At 42.2% G+C, this 12,846-nt stretch overlaps 1 protein-coding gene across 18 annotated transcripts in view; it reads left to right on the forward strand.

Moving 5' to 3' along the window:
* The window catches only part of LOC139539324 (transcription factor 4-like), a 556,664-nt gene that overhangs the window by 82,145 nt on the left and 461,673 nt on the right, over window positions 1-12,846 (forward strand). For all 18 annotated transcript variants that reach the window (XM_071342158.1, XM_071342203.1, XM_071342245.1 and 15 more), the window contains one exon: window positions 11,163-11,218. In XM_071342158.1, the coding sequence (XP_071198259.1) occupies window positions 11,163-11,218 (56 nt within the window). The remainder of the gene's footprint in view (window positions 1-11,162; window positions 11,219-12,846) is intronic.

Consider the following 12,846-nt stretch of genomic DNA (forward strand, 5'->3'; position numbering starts at 1 on the left):
TCCAGTTGAGCTAATGATTATACAATGTTTGTATTAAACATTCGCTTGACGTTGCAAGAACGTTCCCTAAACACATTTTGTCTGTTCTGTAAAGGTTCCCAGAATGTTTCATTTGGTTGTGGGAACGGTCTGGTGGGAACGTTGTGGGGACATCACAAAAGATATGTTCCCAAAACACAAAAACGATTCAGTTGTGCGGATTATTCTACAATGTTTATTTTAGATAATAATCATCCTCGGGGGAAGCTTCTGTGGTCCGTTTTACAGATGTAGTATGACGTTATCGTCCTTTAGTGCTTTAAAAAAAAAAATAGATATCGTTTTATTGAATATTAAGACATGCAATCTACTTCCTGTGAAGCCACTCAACATTTACATCACATTCAGGAAATGAACACTTGTAGCCGTATTCAAGGTTTCCAAATACTTCTAAAGTTAGTAGACAGACAGACAGACAGGTATAGGCCCTGAGTAGACAGACAGGTATAGGCCCTGAGTAGACAGACAGGTATAGGCCCTGAGTAGACAGACAGGTATAGGCCCTGAGTAGACAGACAGGTATAGGCCCTGAGTAGACAGACAGGTATAGGCCCTGAGTAGACAGACAGGTATAGGCCCTGAGTAGACAGACAGGTATAGGCCCTGAGTAGACAGACAGGTATAGGCCCTGAGTAGACAGACAGACAGGTATAGGTCCTGAGTAGACAGACAGACAGGTATAGGTCCTGAGTAGACAGACAGACAGGTATAGGCCCTGAGTAGACAGACAGGTATAGGCCCTGAGTAGACAGACAGGTATAGGCCCTGAGTAGACAGACAGACAGGTATAGGTCCTGAGTAGACAGGCAGACAGGTATAGGTCCTGAGTAGACAGGCAGACAGGTATAGGCCCAGAGTAGACAGACAGACAGGTATAGGCCCTGAGTAGACAGACAGACAGGTATAGGTCCTGAGTAGACAGACAGACAGGTATAGGTCCTGAGTAGACAGACAGACAGGTATAGGCCCTGAGTAGACAGACAGACAGGTATAGGTCCTGAGTAGACAGACAGACAGGTATAGGCCCTGAGTAGACAGACAGACAGGTATAGGCCCTGAGTAGACAGACAGACAGGTATAGGCCCTGAGTAGACAGACAGACAGGTATAGGCCCTGAGTAGACAGACAGACAGGTATAGGCCCTGAGTAGACAGACAGACAGGTATAGGCCCTGAGTAGACAGACAGACAGGTATAGGCCCTGAGTAGACAGACAGACAGGTATAGGCCCTGAGTAGACAGACAGACAGGTATAGGTCCTGAGTAGACAGACAGACAGGTATAGGTCCTGAGTAGACAGACAGACAGGTATAGGCCCTGAGTAGACAGACAGACAGGTATAGGTCCTGAGTAGACAGACAGACAGGTATAGGTCCTGAGTAGACAGGCAGACAGGTATAGGCCCTGAGTAGACAGACAGACAGGTATAGGTCCTGAGTAGACAGACAGACAGGTATAGGTCCTGAGTAGACAGACAGACAGGTATAGGCCCTGAGTAGACAGACAGACAGGTATAGGTCCTGAGTAGACAGACAGACAGGTATAGGTCCTGAGTAGACAGGCAGACAGGTATAGGCCCTGAGTAGACAGACAGACAGGTATAGGTCCTGAGTAGACAGGCAGACAGGTATAGGCCCTGAGTAGACAGACAGACAGGTATAGGTCCTGAGTAGACAGACAGACAGGTATAGGCCCTGAGTAGACAGACAGACAGGTATAGGCCCTGAGTAGACAGACAGACAGGTATAGGCCCTGAGTAGACAGACAGACAGGTATAGGCCCTGAGTAGACAGACAGACAGGTATAGGTCCTGAGTAGACAGACAGACAGGTATAGGCCCTGAGTAGACAGACAGACAGGTATAGGCCCTGAGTAGACAGACAGACAGGTATAGGTCCTGAGTAGACAGACAGACAGGTATAGGTCCTGAGTAGACAGACAGACAGGTATAGGCCCTGAGTAGACAGACAGACAGGTATAGGTCCTGAGTAGACAGACAGACAGGTATAGGCCCTGAGTAGACAGACAGACAGGTATAGGCCCTGAGTAGACAGACAGACAGGTATAGGTCCTGAGTAGACAGACAGACAGGTATAGGCCCTGAGTAGACAGACAGACAGGTATAGGCCCTGAGTAGACAGACAGACAGGTATAGGCCCTGAGTAGACAGACAGACAGGTATAGGCCCTGAGTAGACAGACAGACAGGTATAGGCCCTGAGTAGACAGACAGACAGGTATAGGCCCTGAGTAGACAGACAGACAGGTATAGGCCCTGAGTAGACAGACAGACAGGTATAGGCCCTGAGTAGACAGACAGACAGGTATAGGTCCTGAGTAGACAGACAGACAGGTATAGGCCCTGAGTAGACAGACAGACAGGTATAGGCCCTGAGTAGACAGACAGACAGGTATAGGCCCTGAGTAGACAGACAGACAGGTATAGGCCCTGAGTAGACAGACAGACAGGTATAGGCCCTGAGTAGACAGACAGACAGGTATAGGTCCTGAGTAGACAGACAGACAGGTATAGGCCCTGAGTAGACAGACAGACAGGTATAGGCCCTGAGTAGACAGACAGACAGGTATAGGCCCTGAGTAGACAGACAGACAGGTATAGGTCCTGAGTAGACAGACAGACAGGTATAGGTCCTGAGTAGACAGACAGACAGGTATAGGCCCTGAGTAGACAGACAGACAGGTATAGGTCCTGAGAAGACAGACAGACAGGTATAGGCCCTGAGTAGACAGACAGACAGGTATAGGTCCTGAGTAGACAGACAGACAGGTATAGGCCCTGAGTAGACAGACAGACAGGTATAGGTCCTGAGTAGACAGACAGACAGGTATAGGTCCTGAGTAGACAGACAGACAGGTATAGGCCCTGAGTAGACAGACAGACAGGTATAGGTCCTGAGTAGACAGACAGACAGGTATAGGCCCTGAGTAGACAGACAGACAGGTATAGGCCCTGAGTAGACAGACAGACAGGTATAGGCCCTGAGTAGACAGACAGACAGGTATAGGCCCTGAGTAGACAGACAGACAGGTATAGGCCCTGAGTAGACAGACAGACAGGTATAGGCCCTGAGTAGACAGGCAGACAGGTATAGGCCCTGAGTAGACAGGCAGACAGGTATAGGCCCTGAGTAGACAGGCAGACAGGTATAGGCCCTGAGTAGACAGACAGACAGGTATAGGCCCTGAGTAGACAGGCAGACAGGTATAGGCCCTGAGTAGACAGGCAAACAGGTATAGGCCCTGAGTAGACAGGCAGACAGGTATAGGCCCTGAGTAGACAGGCAGACAGGTATAGGCCCTGAGTAGACAGGCAGACAGGTATAGGCCCTGAGTAGACAGGCAGACAGGTATAGGCCCTGAGTAGACAGGCAAACAGGTATAGGCCCTGAGTAGACAGGCAGACAGGTATAGGCCCTGAGTAGACAGGCAGACAGGTATAGGCCCTGAGTAGACAGGCAGACAGACAGACAGGCATGCAGAGAGACAGACAGAGAGACAGGCAGGCAGACAGACAGACAGACAGACAGGCAGGCAGACAAACAGATAGAGAGACAGGCAGACGGATAAACAGACAGGTGTGACAGGCAGACAGACAGGTGTGACAGACAGACAGACAGACAGACAGACAGACAGGTGTAACAGACATACAGGTGTGTAACAGGCAGACAGTTGTAACAGACAGACAGGTGTGACAGGCAGATAGGTGTAACAGGGAGACATTTAGGTGTAACAGACAGACAGACAGGTGTTTTAGATAGAGAAACAGACAGACAGATGTAACAGACAGACAGACAGACAGGTGTTTTAGATAGAGAAACAGACAGACAGATGTAACAGACAGACAGACAGGTGTTTTAGATAGAGAAACAGACAGACAGGTGTAACAGACAGACAGACAGGTGTTTTAGATAGAGAAACAGACAGACAGACAGACAGACAGACAGGTGTTTTAGATAGAGAAACAGACAGACAGATGTAACAGACAGACAGACAGACAGACAGGTGTTTTAGATAGAGAGACAGACAGACAGATGTAACAGACAGACAGACAGACAGGTGTTTTAGATAGAGAAACAGACAGACAGATGTAACAGACAGACAGACAGACAGGTGTTTTAGATAGAGTGACAGACAGACAGATGTAACAGACAGACAGACAGACAGACAGGTGTTTTAGATAGAGTGACAGACAGACAGATGTAACAGACAGACAGACAGACAGGTGTTTTAGATAGAGAAACAGACAGACAGATGTAACAGACAGACAGACAGACAGGTGTTTTAGATAGAGTGACAGACAGACAGATGTAACAGACAGACAGACAGACAGGTGTTTTAGATAGAGTGACAGACAGACAGATGTAACAGACAGACAGACAGACAGACAGACAGGTGTTTTAGATAGAGTGACAGACAGACAGATGTAACAGACAGACAGGTGTTTTAGATAGAGTGACAGACAGACAGATGTAACAGACAGACAGACAGACAGGTGTTTTAGATAGAGTGACAGGCAGACAGATGTAACAGACAGACAGACAGGTGTTTTAGATAGAGAAACAGACAGACAGATGTAACAGACAGACAGAAAGACAGGTGTTTTAGATAGAGTGACAGACAGACAGATGTAACAGACAGACAGACAGACAGGTGTTTTAGATAGAGTGACAGACAGACAGATGTAACAGACAGACAGACAGACAGGTGTTTTAGATAGAGTGACAGACAGGCTGCTACAGTAGTAAAGGAGATTGATCGGATCTTTCACTGCGTCACTCGAGCTGTCATTTTTTATGTACTAGCCTACACTCTTAGAAAAAAAGGTTCCAATGGGGTTCTTAGGCTCTCCCCATAGGAGAACCCTTTTTGATTCCAGATAGAACCCTTTTTGATTCCAGACAGAACCCTTTTTTGTTCCAGATAGAACCCTTTTTGATTCCAGACAGAACCCTTTTTTGTTCCAGATAGAACCCTTTTTGATTCCAGACAGAACCCTTTTTTTGTTCCAGATAGAACCCTTTTTTTGTTCCAGATAGAACCCTTTTTGGTGTTCAGGTAGAACCCTCTGTGGAAAGGGTTCTACGTTGAACACAAAAGGGTTCTACGGGGAAACAAAAAGGGTTCTTTAAAAGTGTATCCTATGGGGACAGCCGAAGAACCCTTTTAGGTTCTAGAAGGCACCTTTTTGTCTAAGAGTGTATACTGTAGGGCCTGTGTACTGTTGTTGAGGTAGGTACTCAGTATTCCACAACTTGTTTAGGTAGGTACTCAGTATTCCACAACTTGTTTAGGTATGTACTCAGTACTCCACAACTTGTTTAGGTAGGTACTCAGTATTCCACAACTTGTTTAGGTAGGTACTCAGTATTCCACAACTTGTTTAGGTAGGTACTCAGTACTCCACAACTTGTTTAAGGAAGGTACTCAGTATTCCACAACTTGTTTAGGTAGGTACTCAGTACGCCACAACTTGTTTAGGTAGGTACTCAGTATTCCACAACTTGTTTAGGTAGGTACTCAGTACGCCACAACTTGTTTAGGTAGGTACTCAGTACGCCACAACTTGTTTAGGTAGGTACTCAGTATTCCACAACTTGTTTAGGTAGGTACTCAGTATTCCACAACTTGTTTAGGTAGGTACTCAGTACTCCACAACTTGTTTAAGGAAGGTACTCAGTATTCCACAACTTGTTTAGGTAGGTACTCAGTACGCCACAACTTGTTTAGGTAGGTACTCAGTATTCCACAACTTGTTTAGGTAGGTACTCAGTACGCCACAACTTGTTTAGGTAGGTACTCAGTACGCCACAACTTGTTTAGGTAGGTACTCAGTATTCCACAACTTGTTTAGGTAGGTACTCAGTACGCCACAACTTGTTTAGGTAGGTACTCAGTACGCCACAACTTGTTTAGGTAGGTACTCAGTACACCACAACTTGTTTAGGTAGGTACTCAGTATTCCACAACTTGTTTAGGTAGGTACTCAGTACTCCGCAACTTGTTTAAGGAAGGTACTCAGTATTCCACAACTTGTTTAGGTAGGTACTCAGTACGCCACAACTTGTTTAGGTAGGTACTCAGTACGCCACAACTTGTTTAGGTAGGTACTCAGTACTCCACAACTTGTTTAAGGAAGGTACTCAGTATTCCACAACTTCTTTAGGTAGGTACTCAGTATTCCACAACTTGTTTAGGTAGGTACTCAGTACACCACAACTTGTTTAGGTAGGTACTCAGTACGCCACAACTTGTTTAGGTAGGTACTCAGTACGCCACAACTTGTTTAGGTAGGTACTCAGTATTCCACAACTTGTTTAGGTAGGTACTCAGTACTCCACAACTTGTTTAGGTAGGTACTCGGTTCTCTACAACTTGTTTAGGTAGGTACTCAGTACTCCACAACAGTCTGGTTCTTCACAAACTAAATACACTGTCTCCAGTCTCTTCGGATGAGTGTTGTGTTTAAATCCCATTTCTTCCACCAACCGTAGTCGTACGAGGAGTTGTTCACTAATCTGTATGTATTTTGACTTGTTGAGTGAAGAGCAGTGGTATCCAGCTGGTGAGAGGCCCAGGGCTGAAGTCAACTATCCTCCGTATGGGACGAATCCCACCAGTGGTTCACTCATCTGTGTGTATGTTGAGTGAAGAGCAGAAGAGCCCTGGTGTCCGTCCACCTGGCTGAGTTATGAATGGGGACAGTCAGTGGTCAGGCACACCTGTATATACAGTGTATACTATATAGAGAACTGATTACAGCTACTGACTGACTGAGGGCTCCTTCAATCAGGCACAGATCTGGAGACAGACAACAGCAAACACATTATGGTTGACTGACTTTGACTCTTTGAGTACTGATTTCTGTCCTTACTCCACACATGTGTTTCCTGTTTTAAGAGGTAGTCTAGGTAGTGACTCTCCACACTGTAGACTAGGTAGTGACTCTCCACACTGTAGACTAGGTAGTGACTCTCTACACTGTAGACTAGGTAGTGACTCTCCACACTGTAGACTAGGTAGTGACTCTCCACACTGTAGACTAGGTAGTGACTCTCCACACTGTAGACGAGGTAATGACTCTCTACACTGTAGACTAGGTAGTGACTCTCCACACTGTAGACTAGGTAATGACTCTCTACACTGTAGACTAGGTAGTGACTCTCTACACTGTAGACTAGGTAGTGACTCTCCACACTGTAGACTAGGTAGTGACTCTCCACACTGTAGACTAGGTAGTGACTCTCCACACTGTAGACTAGGTAGTGACTCTCTACACTGTAGACTAGGTAGTGACTCTCCACACTGTAGACTAGGTAGTGACTCTCCACACTGTAGACTAGGTAGTGACTCTCCACACTGTAGACTAGGTAGTGACTCTCTACACTGTAGACTAGGTAGTGACTCTCCACACTGTAGACTAGGTAGTGACTCTCTACACTGTAGATTAGGTAGTGACTCTCTACACTGTAGACTAGGTAGTGACTCTCCACACTCTAGACTAGGTAGTGACTCTCTACACTGTAGACTAGGTAGTGACTCTCCACACTGTAGACTAGGTAGTGACTCTCCACATTGTAGACTAGGTAGTGACTCTCCACACTGTAGACTAGGTAGTGACTCTCCACATTGTAGACTAGGTAGTGACTCTCCACACTGTAGACTAGGTAGTGACTCTCCACACTGTAGACTAGGTAGTGACTCTCTACACTGTAGACTAGGTAGTGACTCGCCACACTGTAGACTAGGTAGTGACTCTCCACACTGTAGACTAGGTAGTGACTCTCTACACTGTAGACTAAGTAGTGACTCTCTACACTGTAGACTAGGTAGTGACTCTCCACACTGTAGACTAGGTAGTGACTCTCCACACTGTAGATTAGGTAATGACTCTCCACACTGTAGACTAGGTAGTGACTCTCTACACTGTAGACTAGGTAGTGACTCTCCACACTGTAGACTAGGTAGTGACTCTCCACACTGTAGACACTAGGTAGTGACTCTCCACACTGTAGACTAGGTAGTGACTCTCCACACTGTAGACTAGATAGTGACTCTCTACACTGTAGACTAGGTAGTGACTCTCCACACTGTAGACTAGATAGTGACTCTCTACACTGTAGACTAGGTAGTGACTCTCTACACTAGACTAGGTAGTGACTCTCCACACTGTAGACTAGGTAGTGACTCTCTACACTGTAGACTAGGTAGTGACTCTCTACGCTGTATTTTTGGTAGTGACTCTCCACATTGTAGACTAGGTAGTGACTCTCTACACTGTAGACTAGAAGGTGACTCTCCACAGCTCCCAGAGTGCTTTGTAACAGAGCTGGGATGTTTGCATTGTGTTCTCTGCACGCTATCAATGGTGTCAGATTAACTCTACAGTGTGTGTAAATCCTCCTCTATACACGGACACAAAGGACGGTTTTCTGAAGAACCAAGAAATAAAGAGAACAAAGAAGGTGTTAAATCAAGATACTTGAGACTACACTAGTTCAGGGTGTGAAAGATATAGAGCCACATCATGTCAGTCAGTTTGACTACACCAGTTCAGGGTGAGACATTAGTCTAAGTCTATTACAAATAATCCTGATTTTCACGGTTGTCGTAAGAACGGGACCAAGGCGCAGCGGAGGTTGAGTTCCACATATTTTTTTCAAAAGTAAAACTTAAAGCAAAAGCAAAAACAATAAATCAATAAACGAACAACAAAACGTGACTACGTGGTGCACAAACACAAAACAATATCCTACAAACACAGGTGGGAAAAATAGCTACTTAAATATGATCCCCAATTAGAGACAACGATTACCAGCTGCCTCTAATTGGGAAACAAACACAAACACCAGCATAGAAAATATATACTAGAACACAACATAGAAATTATAAACTAGAACACCCACTAGTCATGCCCTGAACTACTACACCATAGAGAGACAAGGGCTCTCTATGGTCAGGGCGTGACACTGATGCACAATGCAAAACAAACGTACCGTAATATTATAAAATTATATTTATTACAATTATTACAATTGATCGTTGTTTTCTTATCTACATTCTGCCCTGACCAAAAGTCACCCAATAATATAAATAGTTTAGTTACGATTAAAAGCGTCAGTTATAAACAATAACAATATGTTCTCTCCTCCCCCAGTTTCAGTAAAACGCTGAGGAAAAGGACTGGAGAAATGTAGCCACTGTCACACTCCTAGTCAGAGCTATGGATGCAATGACTGACCATTCGTGATATCAAAATGATGTTTTTGAGGCTATGGGTTTAAAGTGGTATTTTGTTTTATGGTAAAACATTCTATATACAGTGGGGAGAACAAGTATTTGATACACTGCCGATTTTGCAGGTTTTCCTACTTACAAAGCATGTAGAGGTCTGTAATTTTTATCATAGGTACACTTCAACTGTGAGAGACGGAATCTAAAACAAAAATCCAGGAAATCACATTGTATGATTTTTAAGGAAATTATTTGCATTTTATTGCATGACATAAGTATTTGATCACCTACCAACCAGTAAGAATTCCGGCTCTCACAGACCTGTTAGTTTTTCTTTAAGAAGCCCTCCTGTTCTCCACTCATTACCTGTATTAACTGCACCTGTTTGAACTCGTTACCTGTATAAAAGACACCTGTCCACACACTCAATCAAACAGACTCCAACCTCTCCACAATGGCCAAGACCAGAGAGCTGTGTAAGGACATCAGGGATAAAATTGTAGACCTGCACAAGGCTGGGATGGGCTACAGGACAATAGGCAAGCAGCTTGGTGAGAAGGCAACAACTGTTGGCGCAATTATTAGAAAATGGAAGAAGTTGAAGTTGACGGTCAATCACCCTCGGTCTGGGGCTCCATGCAAGATCTCACCTCGTGGGGCATCAATGATCATGAGGAAGGTGAGGGATCAGCCCAGAACTACACGGCAGGACCTGGTCAATGACCTGAAGAGAGCTGGGACCACAGTCTCAAAGAAAACCATTAGTAACACACTACGCCGTCATGGATTAAAATCCTGCAGCGCACGCAAGGTCCCCCTGCTCAAGCCAGCGCATGTCCAGGCCCGTCTGAAGTTTGCCAATGACCATCTGGATGATCCAGAGGAGGAATGGGAGAAGGTCATGTGGTCTGATGAGACAAAAATAGAGCTTTTTGGTCTAAACTCCACTCGCCGTGTTTGGAGGAAGAAGAAGGATGAGTACAACTCTAAGAACACCATCCCAACCGTGAAGCATGGAGGTGGAAACATCATTCTTTGGGGATGCTTTTCTGCAAAGGGGACAGGACGACTGCACCGTATTGAGGGGAGGATGGATGGGGCCATGTATCGCGAGATCTTGGCCAACAACCTCCTTCCCTCAGTAAGAGCATTGAAGATGGGTCGTGGCTGGGTCTTCCAGCAAGACAACGACCCGAAACACACAGCCAGGGCAACTAAGGAGTGGCTCTGTAAGAAGCATCTCAAGGTCTTGGAGTGGCCTAGCCAGTCTCCAGACCTGAACCCAATAGAATATCTTTGGAGGGAGCTGAAAGTCCGTATTGCCCAGCGACAGCCCCGAAACCTGAAGGATCTGGAGAAGGTCTGTATGGAGGAGTGGGCCAAAATCCCTGCTGCAGTGTGTGCAAACCTGGTCAAGAACTACAGGAAACGTATGATCTCTGTAATTGCAAACAAAGGTTTCTGTACCAAATATTAAGTTCTGCTTTTCTGATGTATCAAATACTTATGTCATGCAATAAAATGCAAATTAATTACTTAAAAATCATACAATGTGATTTTCTGGATTTTTGTTTTAGATTCCGTCTCTCACAGTTGAAGTGTACCTATGATAAAAATTACAGACCTCTACATGCTTTGTAAGTAGGAAAACCTGCAAAATCGGCAGTGTATCAAATACTTGTTCTCCCCACTGTATATATATATATATAATCAGGAGTAATCGTCGAGGTTATTGTCAGGTTATGAAAGTGATGAAAATGGCCGATTTTAATCCATATTTTAGCTGCTGGCGGTAGATGTAAATAATGAACAAGGTAAAGTCACACGGGTTCTTTAAGACTCATGTTCTGTCTTTGTTTCTGTCTTCTTGTAGACGTGGGGGACAGAGCCAGTGCAGGGACTTGGGGACATAGAGGTGCCCCTTCAAAGGTGAGTTCCACAGATACACATAGCAGTTTAATGTGTACTGTACTATACTATAATGTAATAGCCGTAGAAATTTGTCAAAGCAAGAAATCTATACTTGTAACTCTATAACCTGTAATATATATATAACCTGTAATATATATAACCTGTAATATATATAACCTGTAATATATATATAACCTGTAATATATATATAACCTGTAATATATATAACCTGTAATATATATAACCTGTAATATATATAACCTGTAATATATATAACCTGTAATATAGATATATATAACCTGTAATATATATAACCTGTAATATATATAACCTGTAATATATATAACCTGTAATATATACAACCTGTAATATATATAACCTGTAATATATATAACCTGTAATATATATAACCTGTAATATATATAACCTGTAATATATATAACCTGTAATATATATAACCTGTAATATAGATATATATAACCTGTAATATAGATATATATAACCTGTAATATATATAACCTGTAATATATATAACCTGTAATATATATAACCTGTAATATATATAACCTGTAATATAGATATATATAACCTGTAATATATATAACCTGTAATATATATAACCTGTAATACCTGTAATATCTATAACCTGTAATAATTACAGGTTGTATATATTACAGGTTGGATATATTACAGGTTATATATATCTATATTACAGGTTATATATATAGATATATATAACCTGTAATATATATATATATAACCTGTAATATATATATATAACCTGTAATATATATAACCTGTAATATAGATATATATAACCTGTAATATATATAACCTGTAATATATATAACCTGTAATATATATAACCTGTAATATATACAACCTGTAATATATATAACCTGTAATATATATAACCTGTAATATATATAACCTGTAATATAGATATATATAACCTGTAATATATATAACCTGTAATATATATAACCTGTAATATAGATATATATAACCTGTAATATAGATATATATAACCTGTAATATATATAACCTGTAATATATATAACCTGTAATATATATAACCTGTAATATATATAACCTGTAATATATATAACCTGTAATACCTGTAATATCTATAACCTGTAATAATTACAGGTTGTATATATTACAGGTTGGATATATTACAGGTTATATATATCTATATTACAGGTTATATATATAGATATATATAACCTGTAATATATATATATAACCTGTAATATATATATATAACCTGTAATATATATAACCTGTAATATATATATATAACCTGTAATATATATAACCTGTAATATATATATATAACCTGTAATATAGATATATATAACCTGTAATATATATATATAACCTGTAATATATATAACCTGTAATATATATAACCTGTAATATATATATATAACCTGTAATATAGATATATATAACCTGTAATATATATATATATAACCTGTAATATATATAACCAGCCTAACTTGATTTACAAAAAGCTTAGCTGGGTGATTATTAATCAGAAGTTTGTGTTCGTTCTGTTACTGTCCTGACTGTCAGTACTGTATTCCATAGACACCATGTGACTGTCCTGACTGTCAGTACTGTATTCCATAGACACTATGTGA

The sequence above is a fragment of the Salvelinus alpinus genome, chromosome 1 (assembly GCF_045679555.1).
Source record: "Salvelinus alpinus chromosome 1, SLU_Salpinus.1, whole genome shotgun sequence".
Classification (NCBI taxonomy): domain Eukaryota; kingdom Metazoa; phylum Chordata; class Actinopteri; order Salmoniformes; family Salmonidae; genus Salvelinus; species Salvelinus alpinus.